General features: G+C 40.7%; 1 protein-coding gene across 1 annotated transcript in view; it reads left to right on the top strand.

Moving 5' to 3' along the window:
* Positions 1-23,978, top strand: part of COL4A4 (collagen type IV alpha 4 chain) — a 66,359-nt gene that overhangs the window by 40,815 nt on the left and 1,566 nt on the right. The window contains exons 27-46 of the mRNA XM_071566748.1: positions 1,047-1,151; positions 1,701-1,919; positions 2,810-2,971; positions 3,607-3,777; positions 4,944-5,087; positions 5,447-5,554; positions 5,797-5,975; positions 7,099-7,162; positions 7,675-7,749; positions 8,206-8,313; positions 8,632-8,739; positions 12,588-12,659; positions 13,450-13,578; positions 15,363-15,470; positions 15,952-16,107; positions 16,724-16,822; positions 18,544-18,675; positions 20,735-20,851; positions 21,576-21,764; positions 23,564-23,850. Of these exons, the coding sequence (XP_071422849.1) occupies positions 1,047-1,151; positions 1,701-1,919; positions 2,810-2,971; positions 3,607-3,777; positions 4,944-5,087; positions 5,447-5,554; positions 5,797-5,975; positions 7,099-7,162; positions 7,675-7,749; positions 8,206-8,313; positions 8,632-8,739; positions 12,588-12,659; positions 13,450-13,578; positions 15,363-15,470; positions 15,952-16,107; positions 16,724-16,822; positions 18,544-18,675; positions 20,735-20,851; positions 21,576-21,764; positions 23,564-23,850 (2,732 nt within the window). The remainder of the gene's footprint in view (positions 1-1,046; positions 1,152-1,700; positions 1,920-2,809; positions 2,972-3,606; positions 3,778-4,943; positions 5,088-5,446; positions 5,555-5,796; positions 5,976-7,098; positions 7,163-7,674; positions 7,750-8,205; positions 8,314-8,631; positions 8,740-12,587; positions 12,660-13,449; positions 13,579-15,362; positions 15,471-15,951; positions 16,108-16,723; positions 16,823-18,543; positions 18,676-20,734; positions 20,852-21,575; positions 21,765-23,563; positions 23,851-23,978) is intronic.

Genomic DNA, 23,978 nt, shown 5'->3' with positions numbered 1-23,978 from the left:
AGAGGAATTTTTTATTTTAATTGAAATGGAGTTTTAAGTTGCTAATGTGAAAGAAGAAGGTATCCTAAAAAGCTACAGTATTCTACTTTTTCAAGATACATGTCTCAAAGTGTAAAACTTCAAATACACAGGAACACACTCATCTAATAGAATCAAGGGCCAGGCAGCTGCAGTTTGCATGATCAAAAGGCACGCAGGCTGCCTCCATAGGAATAATTAAATTAAGGTAGCTGCAAACTCTGTCCTGCCTCAATTAACATGCATGAGAGAGTCTGTCAAATATGCAGATGGCTGGAGTTGGATAAGACCTAGAGTTTGTACATCTGGATACCGGGAAAAAGAGATGTGCAAGGCAAAGATATGCTGCCAGGTCTGTAAAACTATATTGCTCCTGGCAAGTTGAAATTGAGCCCTAAAATCTGAATACTTATTATCATTATTTCAACTTGTTAAAGTTAATTTAAATTCAAAGAACTCATCCAGGAACTGGCAAAATGTTTCTTGTGATCACCTACAAAATATTTGCAATACCTCAGAAAATCCTGATCAGAAGAAATGGAAATAGTGGATTTTCAAGCTGTTTAATATGGTATTGCACAGCTCCCTGACATCAGTATTGTGAGTGGGAGCAAAAACTTATACAGACATGATAGAACAGGGATTAGTGTAGTGAGCTCCTCTGCACCATTCCAGAAGCAGGATATGGCACAGGAGAACATAAGAACTTTAGTTGACACCTGTCATTCACTAGGTTAATAATGCTGATGTCCTGTAACACTGAAATGCTTTAGGAAAGATTTTTTTTTTTTTTTTGCTAATTGACTAGTGATTCACAATCTGCTGTTTATGGAATAGGGAACAAGTCCATTTAGAAAAGCAGCAACCATGCATTTGTTTGTGACTTGGGAGGTGGCTCTTGCCCAAAGAGTTAGAAGCTATTGAAATCCACTTGTTTTCAAAGTATATGAACTTGCATGGCATAAGGATACAATTCTTAGATCACACATTTTAGCATTCTGACAGTTTATATTTTTTTTTATTTCCAGGACCAAAGGGTTTAAAAGGACTCCCTGGGTACCCTGGACCAAATGGATTTGAAGGACAGAAAGGCCATCGAGGCAGGCCAGGAGCAGGAATCCCTGGACCTGAGGGTGAATTTTGCTTCTCTTAATCCAGGAGAACTGTTGGTCAGGCTGTAACGCACACATGCAGGGGAAGGCAGCTACCACAGTAGAACAGAACAGCATAGAATATAATGCACACTTCAACAACAGCTAGTGGAAGAGAAATCTTTACCAGGATCCCTTTCTTTCCTCCAGCTTTGCATGTGCTCCAGTAACCTCAAGTCCAGTGCCCAGAGAGGAAATATTCTCAGAAAACTGAGAACAATTAGTATCATTTTAGTAAAAGGACTGAACTGGACAAGAGTGACCGTACTTAAGACAGATGCTGCCCCAAAGAAAACCCCTGTCACTTCCCACAGGAATTACCTCCTTCAATCCTCATGTATCATTAGCTATAAATGAGAAACCTAAATGAAAATTTAATATGTGGTGTTATTTTTCTTTCAAAGTAATAATTTAAATCTGGTTAAATTTGGATTTTAACATTCCACAGTTTAGGGAGAAAAACAAACAAAAAACCCCTACTAAACACCTCCCAAATTATGCCCTATGTGAATTTAAAAATCCTATCAACAGGCTTTCGAGGCACAGCTGGTGATCCTGGTGATCAAGGTGAAAGAGGAACAACAGTTGATGGCAAAACCGGCCCTCCAGGTCCACCTGGCAGAGATGGGCAGAAGGGTCTTCCAGGTGACACCACATACGGCCCTCCAGGAATCCCAGGCAGCAGAGGACTGCCAGGACCCCCTGGGGCACAAGGAGCAAGGGGCAATCCAGGCATTCCTGGACTTCAAGGTATGGGCCCGTTTTTATGAAACATTTTTACATGTTCAAAGGACAAAATCTGAGCAATGATGGTCCTGATTTAGATAAAATTTCCTCTTACCTGGATCCATAATGGTGACTGTGAACAATACACCCTGATTTGGCCTTTACATCTTCACAGTTAAGGCTGATCAGCCACTGAGGGGATCTGCTCTGCAGGAAGAGAAAGATGCCTTTACACAGCCCCTGGAGTAACAGTGCAGCTTCCTATTCTTACTGCTAATACTGGCTGCCTAGTGCCCATCTGGGCTTGGGGTCTCCTGCTCTGCCACACAGACAGCCCTCGCCTCAGATTGCTCAGTCAAATCTGAACAGACCAGCACAAGGCAGGAGAACACTCAGGCAGAGAGGGGTGAATTTCTCTGTCCAGAGTTATGCAATAAAATCCTGTGCACTACACTCCTCATTTCTGCAGTGGCGGGGGTTCTGGTTCCTGCAGGGATGTCTCCACTTGGCCACTTCCTTCCCACTTCACAGAGGGTATTGCTGTTTCCTTTTATAGGTTTTCCTTTTGCCCAGCCCTAAGCAGTTCCACTCATCCTTCTGTGCAGGGAACACCTGTAGAACTGATCCCAGTGCAGGCCAGTGAGCTCCTCCCATTCTGCTCCTACACATCAGAAATTCTCATCCTTACCGAGAGATGAGGGTTAAATTTGTATTTGTTCCTCGAAGAAATAAGTTTTCCACAACAGCCAATTCTGAATTGCAGAAAAGCATCAGTTTTTCACAAACTGCAAAAAACTAGAGGACAAGTAAGACACCACAGCAACTGAACATGTAGATTTCAAAATTAAAATGAGGAATTCTGAGGAATGGTGAGGAATGGAGCAAAAACATTTTACAATGTTGTTTTTCCCCAGGACAACCTGGAACCCCAGGATTTCCAGGTGCCAAAGGTTTTAGAGGCCCAGAAGGTGATGTAGGAGCACCAGGCTGTCCAGGCTTCCCTGGTCCACCATGTGTCACAGGCTTACCAGGGCCACCAGGATTCAGAGGTGCCATGGGCCTGCCAGGACCTCAAGGTATACAAACATCCATGGGGTTGCCCCACAGCACTGAGTTTTGCATGTATTTTCTGGCAGGTTTCATCACATGATTTTTGTAGCAGAAATGACAAATATTTCCATGGGGGCTGGCCATTATTGGGGGTGTACATTGTATTTTGCATATTCCTTTAAACTGAAAGAATGTAGAGCGTGCAACCCAGATTTCCTTCCCTTCCCATGTTGTTCTTTAATTGGCCAAATTAGAGTATGTTCACTATCAAGTAATAAACGGAAGAGTTATCTCTTATTCTGTTGTCCTAAGTAACGTAACTGAGCTCCTGTCATTACTATGATACTTGTATCTTCCTTATTCTTAACTGGAATTGCAGGAAAAGCTAGGACACAAATCAAAAGTATTTACACATTAGTAGAGATTTTTCCCACTCTCTTCTACTAACATGTCTGTCACTAAAGAAATACAAGAAAACAAACACTCATAGTGAAAAATCTAGGCAGGGCCAAGACTCCAACATGGTAACAAAGGTTCCAGGTTGTTTGCCATGTTTGCTGATACTTAAATTTATAACATATTTATCAATTTTTACTTTTTGGATACAATTGCTGAACATTTTCCTGCATTTACATACATAGATTAAAGCTCTTTTTCTCAGGCTTACCAGGTTTTAAAGGTCAGAGGGGAGACAGGGGCCCAGTTGGGCCACCTGGAATCAAAGGTCTGAAAGGTTCTCCAGGCTCACAAGGTCCCCCAGGTCCTCCAGGCTCACGAGGACTTCCAGGACTTCCAGGCAATAAAGGACCTGCTGGTTTCCCAGGAGAAACAGGTACGCTAAACATCCTGCAAACCACCTCATCTATCACATCTCTTGTGAGGGAGCTATTTTGACTGCCGTTACAGGTAGGAAGTACCTTGCGCCCTCCTTTCTTTCCAGCTTCAAGAGTGAGACCCTGCAGCAGAGTAGAGTCAATAAGCTCACCAATCCCTTGTTCTTTCTCTTGTGATAAAAACAGAGGGGTAGAAATAGTTCCATGCATCTTGGTGCATGCTGATGCATTACTTGTTTTACAACACTGATCTATTTGCATGTGTTGTTTCCTGACTGTAATAGGTTTGAATATGGTATAATAAGAATACTATGTTTAGACATTGGCCCACTTAGGAGACTGGTTAACAGTGCCTTGGGAGGCAGTCCTGAAGGGCAACCAAGTCCAGGAAGGCTGAACATTCTTCAACAAGGAAATTTTAAAGACAAGGAACAGGCCATCCCCATGTGCTGAAAGATGAGCAACAGGGAAGACAACCAGCTTGGCTGAATAGAGAGCTTTGGCTGGAACTCAGGAAAAAAGGAGAGTTTATGAAGTTTGGAAGAATGGACAGGCAACTCAGGAGGACAAGGATGTCTTGAGGTTATGCTGGAACAAAATTAGAAGGGCCAAAGCACAACTAAGACCTTGATCTGGCTACTGTTGTAAAAGACAATAAAAATATAAATACAATGGCAGCAAAAGGAGGGCTAAGGAGAATGTCCATCCTTTACTGGGTGGGAGGGGGGAAACAGTGACAAAAGCGGAGGAAAAGGCTGAGGTACTTAATGCCTTCTTCGCCTCAGTCTTTAATGGTAAGACCAATTGTTCTCTGGGCACCAGGCCTCTGAGCTGGAAAACAGGTACAGGGAGCAGAATGAAGCCCCCATAATCCAGCAGCCACGCACAAGATCTGGTGGTGTGTTGAGGATAACTGCTGTAGTAGTAAATGTAGCCTAAATCTCCAGAAGGTGGCAGCAGGTAGGGGGAGAATGCTTGTCTCAAGGGAATGTGGATTTCAGGAGAAGTTTGACCTTGGCATGAAGCAACTATTGGTTCTCTAGCTTTGCTGATTTCGTAAGGAGTCCTTCTAAACTTCCTGCTTTTGCTTTACACTTTTCCTTAGAATATGACAGCAACAGTATAAGCAGATTGAACGTGTAAATAAAGCCTTTCATATTACCAGGAAGCAAAGGGATTCAGGGACCCCAAGGACTTCCAGGACTCCCAGGAATACAAGGCTCAATGGGAATCTCTGGTGTAAAAGGTGAAGAAGGAAAAATGGGTGCACCTGGGCCTAATGGAGAATGTGGGGATATAGGAATAAAAGGTTTGTAAAAATCCACTTCACTCTGTAGTTTTGTTGCTGCTTTGCTTAGTTTTGTTACTACTCTGTTATGAATACATTTACTTTTTATAAGAAAGAGAATAACCATCTCCAAAGTGTAATCACAGCTAGTACACAATCACCATCTTTCATAATTTTTCTGATTTAACATCACCTGGGTTATTACTGAATTAACTAAAGTGCAAGAAAAGTGTGATAAATTCTGTTAGCAGTGAGCATGATGAAACAACTGAGAACCACATTAGTATTTGGAGGCTTTCTCCATTAGAGAGGTCTAAAACTAATTTTCAGGACACGTCACTCATGAGGATACACTTACATTCCATATTTCTGGTTCAAAGGTGAAAGGGGGCCTCCAGGAGACAGTGGCTCCATTAACATCCGTTTGGAGAAAGGACAGATGGGAGATGCAGGGTTTCCTGGTGAGAGTGGATTTAGAGGTGAAAGAGGTAAGTTCATAAAATAAAGCCCTGCATAGATAAACATTCATCTGATAGAAATCCCTGGGTTTCACTCATGGCTGCAGAAACATCCAGCAACCGTATCATATTTAGAAATTTTTAAACTAGGATAGTTTCTTTGGACATTTACTAAGGCAATACATCAAGTGTGAAAGCATTGCCATATTCAAAATATGTCAAATAATGGCTTGACTTGTTTGGTCGTTATCTCAGTCTGCAATTAATTTCAGGTGAAAAAGGCAATACTGGTTTCAGAGGCACACGTGGATTTGCAGGGAAGAATGGTGTTCCAGGACTGCCAGGTGACCAAGGTGACACTGGAGTGATGGGGTTTCCAGGATCACTGGGTTTCCCAGGACCCAAAGGCTTTAAAGGAATTACAGGTTTTCAAGGAGAACCAGGTGACCAGGTAAACAGAGTGGCAGTGAAGTGTCCTGGACTTTGCAGTTATCTCCTGCCTCTAAGAAACAGAAGGAAGGGTACATTTACAGTACTCACCCATTAGATCTTCCTCCTCAGAAGAGACTGTCAGTATAGCAGGAAGTGTAAATTTCCCAATGCAACACCTAAATGCTTTGATGACATTTAAGCAGGACCTGTAGCTGGAGACAGTAAAGGTCCTCCCCTGTCTGTATGCTCTGATTTTGTTCTCTTTCTGCTTGGTGGAAGTCCAGGCTACACTACACTAATTAGAGAGGGGACAAAAACAGGTGCATCATCAACTCTTTACCATTATTCCTAAGAACAGACTGACACATCGCTTACCACAGAGATCATAACACAGCAGCAGCACAATTAGGAGGTTATGCGGAGGTGCTCCTTCATATCTCGCTGTGTGGAGCTGCCAAGCCAAGAGAGGAGGCAAAGCAACTCACCTTTGCCTGTAGTTTGCCCCAAGTGGAAACCAGACAAGCAGCACTGCTCAGGAACAAACACACAAACCCACACATACATCATCTATGGGTATAAGATACAATTCTTCACTTCTTGTGGGCCAGGTGCACAGACAGTGAGATTACATGAAACATAAGGCACAGTTGTTTTTTTGGTAAAGGGACATATTATTGCTTGGTGTGTATTTTATGAAATTTCTTTGAAGAGGTAATCTGTGATTTGCTGATTATAGGTCATTATTCAAATGAAAAAATTAGGGAAATCTTTGCATTTGTATTGTTACATCCCAACATATTGCTGGTTAATGTTTATACTAAATGTTGGGTAGCATACAACAATATTTGGTATATTTTATGGTACCTTTTAAATCAAATCACTCAAGCCACCTGTGAGGAATTTAAGGTGTTTGAGCCAAGAGTTAGAATAAACTATAAAAGCACAAATTCAAAATTACTAGCAAGTCTAATCTACAGTTTCTTGGAAATGTAAGTGGTCAGTGTTAGACACATGACAAAGACAACATGCTGTTCTTAAGCTTAAGATACAGTTTTGCTAAGAGAACCAAATGCTCTTGTAGATCATTCCTACTACACATATCATATGTCAAACATTTTTATTTTGTTTTTTAAAAAAATCAGGGTGACATTGGCTTACCAGGAAGCCCTGGAAATCCAGGACTGAGTGGTCCAAAAGGATGTAAAGGTAATGAGTTTATACAGACAGGCTTTCAAAAGAGCAATACTTTTAGGATTTATATGCAATAAATGGCAAGGACTTACTAGAAAATTTATTTTCACTTCTATCCTGTTTTCCCTTAAAGCATGAATATAATTAGAAACAAGTCTGATTTACCTAAGGGCAAAAATTGAATTTCAGCATACCCTTTAATGGTTTACTCCTTCAAAAGATGATTTACTAATTTAGAAGATAAATTCATGTCAGATTTCATGGTGTTTAAAAGTTCCATAAAAGATACGTACAAATCCATTTTTATGGATATGAAAAGTTTGTCAAATGAAACAAGAGAAAATGCAATCAAGGTGAACTGTCATAATTTGCATGTGCCAAAGCAATTTTCATTCTGTGTTCCCTCAGTCCCTTTTATAGCTGTTAATATCTATCAGTAGACTTTATGATCTTACAAAATTGTCCAGCTTTGGTTCTGGGAATGAGAAGGATGCTTGTATGAAATGGAAGTTGTTGTACCCCCACAGGTGAGAGAGGTGACCCAACTTCTCTGCTTGGAACCCGCGGTCGGAAAGGGCCTCTCGGAGATCCAGGATTACCAGGTACCTCTGTCTGACTGAAGGAGGAGTTGGACTTAAGAACTTACTTTGTCTAAGTTTTGTTAGCAGGGAGGGAGCTCTGCCTTCTCTGCATACTGAGGGGTTCTGTAGGGAAAAGTCCAGGGATTGAAGAGACATCCCAGTGTGCAATAAGCCTGGCACAAGTGTGGGAGGTGGAGGCTGCTGCTGTCCAGCACTGATGGACACACCAATACTTTTATAATCAAGTCTGGCTTGGCTCTCTAGTGCTGGCCATTTCTGCTCTGTCAGGTATCACCAGTGAGATCTGTACAATTCATTGCTAATAGACAGATGCAAAAATCTGAAGTATTTGAATTAGATTCTCCTTCTAGTCAAGAAACCTCTTACTGGATTTTATATTTTTTAATTTATCATTAAATGAGGAATGGGCAGCTTTTAACAAATAAATACTAGATTACTCTTTTATTCTTCTTTAAGGACTCTGTGGATTCCCAGGGGAGAAGGGTTTACCAGGAATCCAAGGACAACCTGGAGGGCCAGGATCCAAGGGTGACCCTGGATATCCAGGAATACCTGGATTACCAGGTAATACCAAAGTTTAAAAAATAGTACCATTTAATAGCTTAAAAGACACACAGAACAGGAAAATGCAGTTGGGAAGGCTCCTCCGTGGAGAAGGCTGGAAAAAGCAGAGATCATGTAAGGGGTGTATTGAAAGCTGTTTCTGTGCCCATAGACAGCAGCAATTGTCTGCTCAGTCTCAGAGAGCACAGGCCATTGATTCCTCACACACCCTCAGACACTCTCAGGTACCACAGATTAACACAGTGTGCTGCATAATATGGAGAAAGATCAACAGTTTAGATATGCATATTCACAGATTATTTTTCTCTGCACTCTCAGGAGCTACAGGTCCTCAGGGATTACCAGGAGAACCTGGAGAAAGAGGGCAACATGGAATTTTGGGACCTCCAGGATTGCAAGGGTTACCTGGATCCCAAGGCAGAAAAGGTAAACAATATACAGTGCCATTCTAGTGGTAATATAACAGTGCCAGACATAGATACCCTTTCAGAAGTGAAAATGGAAAAGATCTAACTGTGACCATGATTTGGATTCTGTGGTCTCTCAAACTCCTTGAAGAATTCAGCCATTCCTATCACGTTTGAAAAGTAACATAAATACTACCTCAGAAAATTGGGATACAATTTAAAAGGAGAAAGGTAGAAACAGTCTGGCTCAGCTGATATAATTAATTGCAGGACTTAAGTAAAGAAAAATAAGTTTGCAGTAATTTGTTGGTTTTTCACTTCAGGTATGCTGTGTTCTACATTTTCACCATGGAGTGCCACTGTTACTCTACAAACCCAGCAGACTGCAATGGACAGCTCTGTCTTACACACTTGTTTTAACAAATTATGATAACTTGAGTTTTATTGTTGGTTTTCTTCTTGCATTGTTTTCTCCCAAAACTGAATTTTGAGGAATTTAATAGAGAAATGTTTCCTCCAAACCCTAATTTACACTTCTCACAGTGATTATTGTGTTTAGATTGGACAATAGTTCATCTATACAGTTGGTTTTGTTGGAGAACATTGTTAGCTCTTACTGTTCCCAGAACTGAAATTTTAAGTTACAGCAATAGCTCATGAAGAAAGTTATCAACCCCTCTCTGTTATATTGTGGTCCATAACCAGCTCTTGAACAGGAAGAATATTCGTAACCCATATACAGAAACCACAGTAAAGTAACACCTGGGGCTGTGATAAATGGTTAGAGAGAACAAGAGATCCACTTTTTCAAATTCAGCCTAAAGAAAAATCAAGCAAGTTTCTTACAAACTACTGAAAATGTCACTGAAAAATAGAAACCATTTATGAATGCTTGCAGTAAATAAGTGGTGCTGATTTAAACTGTCATGACAGATTCCCTGCTGGTGCCTAATGTGCAAGAGAACATTTCAGTGTTGCAAACAATATATGCTGTAACAAAGGCAGAGATCTGCTGTGGCAGGGATGTCTGAAGTGAGAAGGGTCAAAAAAAACCCCAAAACATTCTTCTGCTGAAAACTTCTTCACAGCAGATGGACTCTTTCCTTCCTGTCTTAAGGGGTAAGACAATTCCTTTCTCTATTTTACAGAAGTTGCTCCAAGTCCTGCACGGGAACATAAATTAACACAGGTGCTGCAGAGGGAAAAGTTCAGTTCCAAATGGTAGTTCATCAGAGACCAAGTTGGCTGCTAAGCCTGAGGATTTTATATATTGCCAGCATGGTTGAGAAGAAGGTTAACACCTTTGAAAGCATATCCAATAATGAAAATGGGATGGTATTTGTATTTCAATTCAACTGGACAATATAGATCATAGTGCTGTTTCCAACAATTGCCAGCATTAAAAAATGAGATGAATAATTGGCTGTTCAGAGCTTAGTACGTGGCCTTGTCAGTCTCACTTGTTCTCATTTAAATTAAAGGTCTTGTGCCTAAAGAACTTTAAGATTTTTTAAAAATTACTTAAACAGCATCTACCAAAGCACAATCCCATTTTCTTTATCACAGTAGTTTTACTAGTTAAGGGCTTAGTCTGGCAAGCCTTACTTGTGTGAGTAATCCTTGATGGAGCAAGTAATATTAAGAACATCAGCAGAATTACTTGTGTAAGTAGAAGCTGAGTTGGGCTGTCCAATACAGACACAGTGGTTCATGCATGGGTCAGCCAATTCAGCTGCACCTAGAAATATGGGACTATAGCAATCCAAAAATCTAGAATTACAAGTGCTGATATTATAATGGATTGTTGGCAAATGTGTCAGAAATTCCCTGGAAAGCAAGTATACCAAGCCATAAATCTTGCCTGAATGAGCCAAAGATCAAAAAAGTTTTAAATGATGACTGGGGGCCAAAATTATTTAGAGGTTCCTAATAATTTTAAAATACCACTGTTAAATTCCCCAAATGCAATTCTTACATAAATTTGAAAATGGGAACATGTCCAAAGCACAAGAAGGCTACAGAAAGCAGGTCTGAAACTTAGAATGTCATAAAAAGTTAAAGAACAGTTAATTAAGGGCATAGAAGATATTACGAGTTAGATTACTAGTATCCCACCATATAAAGTGGATTACATAGAGAGTATATTATCAATGTCTTTCAGATTTTCAAACAATCTTCTGGATTTAAAAGTTTTCCAGTCTGGTGTTTGCTACAGGCTGGATTTTTTTTCCTTTCAATTCATTCATTGTTAAATTTTAACTAAAATGATTCAACAGTTTCTGAGAGCAAAGCTGTGTGATTATAATTTTTCATGTGGCTGTTAGAGAACTCTAGTGCCTTTTTATTTTTTCTTTCTCAGATGACCCATCTGTGAACTGGGGAAGTTTAAATTTGGCATATGAAGCAGTTGATGAAGGGTATTTGTGTTGCTGTTCCTACAGCAATTTGTCTCTGCCAGATTTGACCAGTTTATAAACTTAAAAAAGTATGTCCATTCATATATGCTTAAGTAGAGCAGTAAATTCTCCCAAGATTAACGCTCTGGATATACAGCAAACTGTTGTGCTACAGGATATGCTGGCATCAAGCACAGGCATCAAAACACAGAACCTACATATCTTCTATGCCAGAAAGGAGCTAGACAGGGGAAGGAGACAGAAAGGTAATTCAGACTTGTGGGAAAAAACCCCACTGCAACTGGACTTGGAATCCTGCATGGCAGGGGAGGGATTGGTGGGGAAGGAAATGGGACAGAGATGAGCAGCAGAGGTGGAACAGACAGAGGAACAGGCACTGACAGTGTTATTGAACTTCTCTATCATCAGTGTCCACTCTAATCTGTCCTTCTCTAGAGCAACAGGCATCTCAAGTCTGTTCCTCTTTCTGAAACCTTTTTGCAACCTGTTCCCAAACGGCCCATCAGTTTTGCCAGATCTGTTCCTATCCCCTGGTGACAGATTGTTGTGTGTATTTTCACATTCAATAGTTTATATATACAACTTAGGAAACTATAAAGTGCTGAAGACATGGAGATATTTTTACCCTCCACTGCAAGCAATAAACACAACCTCAGATTAGATCAACTTTAAAAAATTGATAAAAAGGTGCCATCTATGTTTTTACTGTGTTTTAGCAATTTTCAAGAAAACACAGATTATAAAGCAAAAGTGACTATGCCAAACACTCAGCCTGTGATCTGGTCATCTAGTGGTCATCACTAGTGACAAAGTTGCTCTTTATAGTATTCTCAGATTGTTATCTTCAGAGACTTTGTGCTGTTCAGTTCTGAAAATTTTTGTAATAGTGTGATGTCAAACAGCATAGTTTTCTGTGTGAAATCTGCAGGACCAGAGAAAAGAAGCCAAGTGAAAGTTTAGCCTCTTTTTAGTGCAGCTAGATTAAATTGCACTTGCATTTTGAACAGAAGCTGTAAAGAGGTTCCAGCTTTACAGCCACTTTAGGTGGTACCTGCAACCCCATCACGTGGTCATGACAGGGTAGCACAGCTAAATAGTTAACCACAAGGAGCAGTAGCATCCAGACACAAGGTCCACTATAAATTAGTCCGTAGAGACCCTCCTACTGCTGACTGAAGTATGGAAATACCTACAGGATTAAAAGGTATGTTTCCTGCTTTGATCTGAAACTGTATTATGATTGCTGTTTTCAAACTTTTCATGTTTTCCTTTTCAAAAGGGCTGCACTCAGGTGCAGTGTGATCTCATCTTCAGTTGCTGATAAGAGTCAAATTCAGCAAGTGCCCCATCTTGATCCAGGATGAGTCGTTAGAGGAAAAAATGACATAACTTTTAATTGTGACTTTCAAATATTATTGTGGCACCCAGTCATGCCTGTAATACCTCTCAGGTCTTCCTGGACTGCCTGGACTGGATGGCTTGGATGGACTAAAAGGTCAAAAAGGTTCTGCAGGAGCTCCAGGTAAAGAAGGCAAATAGCTATGTGGAACAGAAAAATCTTCTCTTAAACTACTGAAGGTGCAAGGAGTGGTGTGTGTTATTTTGATGTTTGTCTTGCCCAGAAGACATTATTAAGGCTCAGACTAAACTTCCAAACAGAATCTAAAATGCTTAATGACACACCTGCAGTTATTTGTGGGGAAAACTTTCAAACTTCCATTACTCACATAGTTTTGTTGGAACAGTTCAAGGCTGTTTATAAAATTAAAATGTTCAGTGCAGATGATTCAAAGGAGAGCCAAGTCTCCTCTTTTTTATACGTAAAAGATAAAACTAACAAATTAAAAGGAGACTTGTGAAATCCCAGCCCCATTCCTTAACGGGAGCTGTGCCACAAACTTAAGGGGAACCTGGATTTGACTCACACTGATGTATTTGCAACTTTCAAAATGTGCTTTTGAAGCACTATTAAAAAAACCAATGCTTACCATCTACCTAGAGTTTACAAATATATGCTGATAGAAAATCATATTTAGAACCATGTAAGCAGTTTACTTTTCAAGTTACAGACAATAATGACACCATATAAAATAACTCCAGAAGAAGAGCATTAAAGCAAAGAATTTACTTTCTTTGAAAGAGATGAATTAGGGCCAGATTCAACAAAACCCTATCCAGCTTCCAAGAGAGAACCAGAAAGCAGCACTAGGCAACCCTTACAAGGAGGAACATCTGCAGCTGGTATTTCTATTCTGCACATCTGTATTTGTACTCACTGTAAGCTTTATATACATAATTGTTTTCTTATAAAGGTCAAAGTGAAACAGGGCCCCCAGGATACTCAGGAGAAATTGGACCAAAAGGAGACAGAGGTGAACCTGGATGGCCTGGTATTTCTATTCCAGGCCCCCCTGGAGAAAGGGGATTCCCAGGATTCCCAGGTAAGAAAGGCTTTTCTCCTTAGTGCTGCTTTGCAGAATTGAAATTAAGCTCATTCAGGTTCTTACCCTGCTTAAAATGAACATTATACATAGCCAGAAGATTCCCTCCCTAAAAACATTTCTGTTATAGTAACATCTGATGTTTCCTGAGTAGAGATACAGAGACCCCAGAACTTCTTTATTGTGTTAGAGGAAAGGAAAGAATGAAAATAGACAATTATGGACTTGCACAGGCTCAGGGAACTGCTAGGTAGCATTGTCTCTTGGGAAGAAATTCCTGACAAAAAAGAGCACAGAAGATCTGGCAGTCACAGAACTACAGTAAATCTATCAACTATTGGGATGTAAATGTGAGATGGAACTGCATCACAAGATTGCAATGATTATTTAAGAGCTTGGTGATTTAGGAATGACAGAAATAGGAAAAAGCAAGTGTTTGAGGAAGGACCACTGAGAAACTTAAAAGATTTGAGCATCCATCCTGTGAGGAGAGGCTGAGGGAGGGGGAATTGCTGAGCCCGCAGAAGAAAAGGCTCATGGGGAAATTTATCCATGTGTGTCAGTACCTGAGGGGAAGGATGCAGACAGAGTTTCTTCACAGTGGTGTCCATTGAGTGCACAAGAGGTAATGGGCACAAACTGACATACAGGAAATTCTACTTAAGTATAAGGAAAGATTTTATTTTTTCTATGAAGGTAATTGAATACAGGAACAGCTTTCCTGGAGAAGTTACAAAGCATCTGTCCTCAGAGATACTCAAACCCCAGCTGGACAGTCCTAAGCAACCTGCTCTAGCTGATCCTGCTTTGAGGACAGGGTTACAATAGGAAGACTCTAGAGGCCCACTCAAACCTCAGCAATTCTGTGATTAGAAGTGACACTGCCAAACCTTTGCCACAGTATCACATAACTCACAGAAGAAAAATAGCAGGAGGTGAATGCTGGTGAGGTGAATTATTCTAAGATGAAGACACAAGAATTTTCTCAGTTTGGTTACTAGTTTGTGAACTGGGGGAGTCAACAGAAGTTTAATTCTGAGATGTATTAACACTGCTTATCATAGGATAGGCAAAGCTTCCCATGGTATGTGACCAGCTTTGATAAATTAGGGAGAACACCCTGAAGAGTAAATGGAAGTACAGGGTCAAAAGCAAGACTGAAGAAACTAGATTTGTTTTTTTTGTAGAAAAGACAACAGAATGCAACATGCATGTTAACAAGCTGTGACTGTTCAAAAGTGTAACACTTTCTGCCTTGATGTGGGGCATTGATGTCTTATTTTGCAAAAATCCAGACTACAAATTAGGAAAAAAAAAAAGCATTAAGGCTGGTAAATTCATTTTTTTCACTTAGGCTTTTAGGAACCAGCTGAAGTCCCTTATACTAGGAACATCCCATGAGTGCTTATGCTGCTCCAGGCAGAATGATTTCACAGTTCTCACTTACCCTACATTGTTACCATTTCTCCCATTGTCCAAACTCAGGAGATGATGTTTATTTGTGCCAACGTTCCAGTGTGTGAGGATTCATTCTTTAGGTTACATAGATTTTATGGGAAGAATTAAAAATTTTAAAAGATAAGTATTTTCACTTTGACAAGAGGACTTAGTTAGCCTGATCACTGGTATGTTTGATATAAAAGTAAGAGCATACATTACCTCCATAACTTCCCATGTCAGCATTCTTTTACTGAGCAACTTCTGTCTGTAAACTAAAAAATTCAGATAATTTTTTTCTTTTTTTCTTATCTTTTTTTTTTTCTTTAAATAACGTGATCCTTTAGGTAGAAGAGGACCTGTTGGTCCGACTGGACCTATGGGAAGATGTCCTGATAGTGCTTCTCCTGGTCCTCCAGGTGATCAAGGACCACCCGGTTTAGATGGCATCAGAGGTATCAAAACTAAAAATACCAATTTTTATCATGTAAAAAACCTTGAGGCTATTAGGAATCACAGGGCTACTGTCTGGAACAATGTATAGAAGTTGCATAAGGAACAAAGAAACCCATCAATACCTCAGTGAATACACAGAGAAGTGAACACTGGATTGATCACCAGAGCAAAGACAAAATACAGATCTCCAGATTAAGAAACACAGTAATAATTCATACAATATAAAATAAAAATATACAGAAACTGTTTCAATGCATGTACTATTAACTTGCTGCCTTTTGCTTGCACAGAATTTAATCAGCTTTCGGAGCTATTCTTGTTATTGTCTTTCTTACAAAGGCTAATGCTAATTTCCAAAAACATGCAAGGGCTGTCCTATGTCCTGGGGGGAAAAAACCCCCACAAAACCCAGTGGAACAAGGCTATTTTTAGATGTTTAATTTTTGTGCATGAATTTATGATAAAGTTGTATTACCACAGGTCAACCTGGCAATCCTGGCCCTCCTGGAGAGACTGTCTTTGTGCGAGGAGATCCAGGGGACATCGGCTTTCAAGGGGCACCAGGCAATCCTGGGCAGCGAGGACAACAAGGAGCCAGAGGCCTTCCAGGGAACCAAGGAAGAGAAGGCCCAAAGGGTATGATCTGACATGTTCTGACCTACTGTGTGCACTTATGCCCAGCCCCAAACAGCTGAGCCCTGTGCCCAGGGGATTGCCATTGGAGACTGAGCCAGCTAGGAGGAGTAGAGGCTGGACATTTCACAGCTCTGCCCAGGTACCTACTGGTAAGATAAGGCTGGGGTAGAAGGTGAGAGCAGACAGTTTCACATGCACTGCTTCCAACAGCTTGTTGGAAGACTCCCCTACCAATCTGAGAACAAGGCATTAAAATGTTTGAGTTTGTCAGATAAGCAAACCTCGATCCCTCTTCAGGGGTCTTAAACTATGGAAAATGTAGATTTTTTGGAATTAATACACTCTCACATCTGTGCCATATCAATAGCTTTGGACTGTCAACAGATCCTTTAGTTTGAAAATGGGAATCTAGATATTCTGCTTCCTCCACACATTGTAACGAAATCCCATTTACACCATTCACTTTCAATCTCTACACAAAGAAAAGTCATAAATTTTAATTCAATTCAAGACCAGGGAGAGAAGAGGAAATATGCAAATCTCTTTGGGACATGACAGGGTTGAGGTGTCCCAAGCAGCCAGACTTCATTTTATTTATGTTCGGTTTTATTTCCAGGTCCTATGGGGATTCATGGCCCACAGGGTCCACCTGGTGCAACAGGACAACCAGGAGACCAAGGCTTTCAAGGAAGACCTGGTCCCAGAGGTCCCCCAGGTACTTATGAACCTGTCACTCAACTGTAACTGTGCTCCCTCTACTCATAGATAATCATACTAATGTTTACTTGCATACAGACAATTTAAACAATCTCAGAAAAAAACCCCCACAATTGCCGACTTAACTGATTTCTCATTTGAGTAAAAATTTCTGAACTATGTATTTGTTTCTAATGTCACCCATGCAAATGATTTCACTTCTCATTCCATTCTTTACTCTAATTTACATGCCTGAAACTTGTTTGCACCTGCACCACAATGGCCACAATCTGCTTTCCATTTTTCAAATCCTTCAGGTTTTGTAGGTAAGTTCATGACTGTTGATTATTGTTCTTTTCATGGAAGCTCCCTTATGTATAGATATACACAACTCATTAGAAGGTGTTCTTGGTGTTGCTGCTAGAAATAGTGGGTACTGCTCCAAGGACGTAGTTCTAATACCTGTGTCACAAATAGCTACCACCAAGATCATGCTAAAGCTGTGTTGAGAAGTCCCATGCTAATGATGTCAATTAGACTTGTGAAACACACTTGTTTCTAGTTATTACTCTGGTTTTTTGGTTTTCACACAAGATGCTTTCTAACCCAAGGCTTAGCAAAAGCTTGAATTCTAACACTGGATTACTAGAAACACTGAACTCTTCATCTGACCAAATTATGTTTCAAAATGCAAATAGACAAGAGCTCCCAGTAACTTTCACTATATAAAATGTGGCTGTTCTTTATTTTTTTATTAAAATTATTTTAAATGGCTATTATGGGCTAGCTTTTCTGCCTGCTTATTGATGGTCTTGCAGCAACAAAATAGGGAAAATTTTACATGTGCTAAGGTGTTTGCACTGAAATTGGGTAGGCTTTAGGCTTCAACTCATATCACTTTCGGGCATATTAAGACAGTAACTGTACACCAAATATTTGAAATATAGGACTGTTTAGCTTGGAAAAGACCTTCAAGATCATCAAATCCAACCATTAACCCAGCACTGCCAAGTCCACCACTAAATCATGTCCCCAAGTGCCACATCTACATGCCTTTTAAATCCCTCTAGGGATGGTGCCTCCACCACTTCCCTGGGCAGCGTGTTCCAATGCTTTACAACCCTTTCTGTGAAGAAATATTTCCTAATATCCAATGTAAGTCTCCCCTGGTGAAACTTAAGGCCATTTCCTCCTGTTACTTGGGAAAAGAGACTCACTACAAGCTCCTTTTAAGTGACTGTAGAGAGCAATAAGGTCTCCCCTGAGCCTCCTTTTCTCCTGCCTAAACACCCCCAGCCCCCTAAGCTGCTCCTCATCAGAGCTGTGCTCCAGACCCTTTCCCAGCTCCACTACACCTCTCTGGACATGCTCCAGCCCCTCAGTGTCTTTCTTGCAGTGAGGGGCCCAGCACTGGACACAGCACTCGAGGTGTGGCCTCACAGTGCCCAGTACAGGGGGACAGTCACTGCCCTGCTCCTGCTGGCCACATTACTGCTGCCACAGGCCAGGATGCCCATCTGGGCAAAGATTAGAGGTCAGCTTATGCTGGCTAGTGCTTGCTATGCTGTTAAATGTTGCGCTAAAAGACTAGTAAAATTAAAAGCAGTGAGACTTAATAATTCCAGATTTTAAAATACTTAAAGAATAATTCTGAATACCAAAATCAGCCAACATTTATGTTGAATTTGCATGGGAAATATTAACCAATCTTCCAATTCACTTTCCTGTTACACATTCCAGGTGACCCTGGTGAACCAGGAAAAGTAGATGATTCATGCCCTAAAATCCCAGGGCCTCCTGGGGAAGCAGGGCAAAGAGGAGAGGATGGCTCTGCAGGATTACCAGGGCCAATAGGCCACCCTGGACCCCATGGTAAGCTCATGTTTCAAAAGCTTGGATGTCCATTTTAGCCATTTAGACAACAAACTGAAAAGAGTTAGTGTCAGTGTTACTCCTCTGTGCTTTACACTCTGTCTCTTCCCCTTAAAAACTTATTAACAGTCTCCAGAAACATGTAGTGGGCTGGTTAATGCTGAGGATGATGGATAAATGTAGCTGAACCAGGCTGTTTGAGCCTGCCTGCACTACATTCCCTTTTCCTTGGCCATGGAGGCCAAAAGCATCAGGCACTGTTGAGAAAAGAGCTCTTCAAATGGTATTTTTCCTTTTTCCCAACAAATGAAAAAGCAATGCCTCAAACCACTCCCATGGTTTATACATAGTTGAAGGATGTTAAAAATATACATCCTTTAAAATTTGGCAGTAGTGAATTCCAAAGCTCTGCTAACCAAAGTCCTAAAAAGGCACTGAAGTCAGAGAGGTGGCTACAATAGTGGTCTTTATCTGTTAGAACATGAAAAAGTTACCACAAAAGAAAACTGACCAAAGAGATTTTTAAAAGAAGTGATGAAAGACAAACATTCTTCTGACAGATAAAAAGAAAACAAGGGTGATGCTGGAACTGATGATTCCAACAGGGAGACCATCTTCATGGAAAGGCAGCATAGCCTGTCTGCATAGTGTCTTCAGTTTAGACAGTGAAATCCCTCATATGGGTTTAGGTATTTCCTACTTGGGAAACTGAAGTTTGTTGTGGCTGCTCTGGACATCCAGTGTCTCCATGGAGAAAATCCATGATTTTCTCCGAGGAGATTCCCTGCAGCAGTCATTCCCCTCATGCAAGTAAACACAATTCACTCTTTAGTTTTACATATCTTAATTGATTTTCCAGCTAAAAGGTGTTTCTGGGGCTAAACTGCTGTGTTTCCACTGTATACATCATTGAAAGGGTTTCTGTAAAACAAGATGATACAATGTCAGATACTTGCACTGGCTTTATGAAAGAAATAAAGAAATACATATTAATGCTTTTCCTTTCATTAAGATAGGAGAATTCAAATTCTCTTCTGGCTTGGAAGGCAAACTGGAAGTTTTACTGGCAAAAGCAATGTGCTTTACTAAAACTTTAGTGTGCTTAAGCTTTGGCAGAATAACTGCACAACCAACATAGAAAAGCTGTTAATTGTTTTGACTGGTTTAGGTTTTCTTAATGAATCTAGTAAAAAGTAACATGGGGAAATTTTGAACGTTGGGAGACAGCCTTGAGTGACTCATTTTGCAGGTTAAATAGCAAAATCTGCAAGGAATGAAACACACCATTACTGAGAAACCACGGTGGGTGCTCGAGAAACACCCTCCTCTGAAAACTGATATTTACCAAAAGAGGAAAAGCACTGCTAAGGGCAATAATACCTGACAGGTATTGAACTTTGTTCAATTCAGATTGTGTTTTAAATAGGCCAGTGAACAGGCTCATCACTATCTGTGCCCTGCGAGACACACCTTTTACTGTCACAGCCACACTTCATCTGCTCAGGTATAAAAATGCATGGACATATGAGAAATATGAACAGGTGAGGCCATCAGGAGCCTAAAAATGGCTTTACCCTTCCCCCCCAGATATAGTCCGATTCTGCAGTCCCTCCCTGTTCTGTAAGTACTCCAACACATCCCTTAATTCAAGGGGAGTTCACTACGTGTTCTAAGACTCTGCTGAATTGGGTTCTAGAAGATGTCAGCCTGCCTTGGGATGAGTTATAGCTCATTACATGGTACAGATCCTGATGGCAGTCCCACAAGAGGCCTAGGTGATAATGTCTATTAGCGAGTGCTTTAATTTCAATTGTAAATCACAAAAGTTCTGTCCAGAGGATGTAAAACCTTATCAGGAGCTGCTGCTACTAAAGTCATGCCTCTGAGCTCCTACTGTGGTCACAGAGTGGGTAAGTTGTGAAGAGAATTCCCAGTAGAAAGCAGTTCTGCACCTCCCTGTCCTGGTGTCTGTTCGGTTGACTCACCCTTTGTGTTTGGACAATGTGTAACCTTAAATGCAGCCCTGTGAAGGAAAAGCACATACTTTGTATTTATCTAGGAAGAAAAGGAGAAGAAGGGTCATGTGGCCTGCCAGGTCAGGATGGCTTACCTGGGGCACCTGGCCCACCAGGTGACCAAGGGAGCAGAGGAGAGCAAGGATACGCTGGGCCACAAGGTAAGAGTGGAACGTGACTGTGGGGGAGAGATGTGGGAGATGATGTACAGACCAAGTTTTCTCTCTACTCTCCCAGTGCACACATGGATATATCCACATCTAGACTGAGATTCCATGACACTCCTTTCCCCCTCTCAGTTCAAACACTGACAGAGACATTTGTGAATGATTTCATAACAAGACTTGTTGAAAGAAAATTCATCTCAGCATCTATTATTAACCAGAAAGGCAATTAACTACACAGGCTCAGAGAGCACATATCAATAGGCATGCATCTCTGAGTCAGGGCTAATGGGGCAACTGTCTGGGAGTAATTAGAATTGTATTTTAACTGTGGCTGCTCTTTAATAAATGAAGGGTTTAATACATATGTGAGGAAGGGGCATCGACTGTTACTGCAAAGATTCAAATTCAGTCTAGACAGGTCATCCTAGCAAGTCTGGGAAATCATTGCCCACCTCAGTTAATTTCTTCATCCATACAGCACAAGACAGAGGCACAACAGAAAAGCCAATGCCAAGTGTTCAGAGGCAGTCTAGTCCATTTCTCTCCCATAAGAAGGATAACATAAGTCTGCTGGTGTATTTATTGCCCATGAGAGCCTGTGAAGTTGTATTATATTCAGTCAGGAGCTCCTTGTTGAACACTTAACACACAGCTAGTGGGAACTTTGGCTGTATTTTATACAAGCATAAATTTCTTTTACCTTTCTCCTGTGGATAAGGTCCACCTGGCCAGACTGGTATCCCAGGACCACCAGGCCCCCATATGAGATCTGCAAGTGGATTCTTGCTTGTCCTTCACAGTCAGTCAGACAGAGAACCACTCTGCCCCCAAGGGATGCCAAAATTATGGACTGGCTATAGCTTGCTGTACCTGGAAGGACAAGAGAAAGCCCATAATCAAGATCTTGGTATGTACTGTAGTGCATAATTCCAGCTAAGGGCTAATATGGTATGATCTATACAATGAAAGACAAGGCAAGTGGAGAACAATATAGAATCTATTTACTACAAACTCAAAACTAATTTACACTGATAATAATGAACGCGGTTATGCTGCCCTATTATGTGACCCATTAAAAATTACTTTCTGCTGCTGTGCAATTGAATAAAAGAAGTATTTCTATCTCTAAGTAATTTTGACTAGAAGTTGGAGAGATGAGTTGTTCATTTCACTTATCCTAGGGAGTCATTTTGGGCTGTCTTTGAAGTGTCTGGAGAGATTTTCCTAGGTCAGAAATCTCATTTGGCCACACTTAAATAGCTCCCTGGAGGACCTGCTCCTTTGTTACTGTAGAGACAGCTTGGGCAAAAGAGCAGGTTAAGTTAGGTAGTTACAGCTGGATCCTGTGAATAAGCTTTACAAGTAGATTATGTATCATGTGTACAGCAGAATTCTGTGCTTTTAAAAGAGTCAGAAGCCAATATTTTTTTGGAAAAGCCAAAGCCAAGTTTCTGCCAGACACAGCTCCTTTTGGTGGCCTTGGTCTTCTCTTCTATGTCTCCTATAATTCTGACTAAAATCAGCTATCTAAACAAGCTGCCTGCCTTGCAGCCTGAGAAGCTGTTTGGTGGCAATTTGCAAAGAAAAAGTTTTCTAAATTCTTTTTGACTTGTTATACAAGAGGCAGGGAAGTCTCCCAGAAGGAAAGATCAAGGACCTAATAAGCTGAACAAAAAAGAAGTGTTTAAAAGAGCAATAAAAAGAGCTATTTTTAGAATAGCAGTGATGTTTTAAAATACTTTCACTATTGTGTGTTTGGCATTCCCCAGGAGAGCCAGTTGCTAACAGAATGTCTCATAACAGCAGTGAAAATAAGATTCAATGAGAACAGAGTCCCCATCTCCTGTGATTTCGCAGGCATTTTCCCTACTCAGGCTGCTCCAAATCCTTTATTAGTACCAGAATGGAATATGATCAGTGATAAACAAAAGTGGCTTCTGTATAGAAAAGTAACATGTCTTTAATGAAGGTGTTTGGGTTTGGGGGCATTACAGAAATAACATTTCACACAGAGAGTTCAAGGCAGAACTTTGTGCAGTGATTGTTGTTAACTAAATAGGTGATCATGAAACTGTTCTACATTCAGTTCTGGAAGAACTTCACCTCTGAAGTATGCACTAGTCACTTCTTAGTTCCCACTGATGTCTGCCTGATGAGAATTTTGCAGTATTGGCTCCACAAAATCCCTCAATCCTTTTATTTCACTTTGAGATGCTCTGAAACCTTTCTGGAAGGCAATGGAACAGCTGCTGATATTTCATCTTAGTGCACTGGTAGCAACGGCTTGTCATACTTTACAAAAATTTTCTACTTATCAGCATTGGCATTTGGTTTCTCACTGCTCCTATTGAGTTTGTAAATAGCTAATCTTTTAAACCAGCCACCACCTCTTGCCTAATTTGTTTTTCAGTGTTGCCACAACTAAGAAATTTGTTATCATAACTGTTTTCCATGGTGACAAACTACATCATGTTTAAATGCTGGCTTGTGACACAACTAAACATTATTGGTCAAAGGAAGATACTTCTTAGCAAAAAGTCTGTTTTTCATGTAACAAGCCATTTTGGTAAAGGGCTCGGGAGGTTTAAGGTCTGTGGATTACCTAACTGCTGCTAAGATAGATCATTTTGCAGCAACATTGGCCAAAATACTATTATCAACTTACCTAGAAGTGGAGTAACTTGCATCATTTGTTATTGTTTTCAGGTCTGGCAGGCTCTTGTCTCCCTGTGTTTAACACCATGCCCTTTGCTTACTGTAACATCAACCAAGTGTGTTACTACGCCAGCCGCAATGACAAGTCTTACTGGTTATCCAGTGCTGCTCCTCTGCCGGTGACGCCGCTCTCGGAGGAAGAAATCCAGCCCTACATCAGCAGATGTGCTGTGTGCGAGGCTCCAGCACAGGCAGTGGCAGTTCACAGCCAAGATGAGTCAATTCCTCCCTGCCCAGAGAACTGGAGGAGCCTTTGGATAGGATATTCTTTTCTGATGGTAAGAGTCTGGGCATGTGATCCTATAGGAAAGTTTCTTTCATCCAGATCTTGTATTCCAAATGTTCAAAGATTTTTAGCTCTGAAAAGTAAATTATTCAACGCCTAGTAAACATTAAAAGGGGAAAT

This window comes from Pithys albifrons, chromosome 11 (assembly GCF_047495875.1).
Source record: "Pithys albifrons albifrons isolate INPA30051 chromosome 11, PitAlb_v1, whole genome shotgun sequence".
Taxonomy (NCBI): domain Eukaryota; kingdom Metazoa; phylum Chordata; class Aves; order Passeriformes; family Thamnophilidae; genus Pithys; species Pithys albifrons.
Note: the sequence above shows the minus strand (reverse complement) of the source record. Positions and strands in the feature narration are given on the sequence as shown.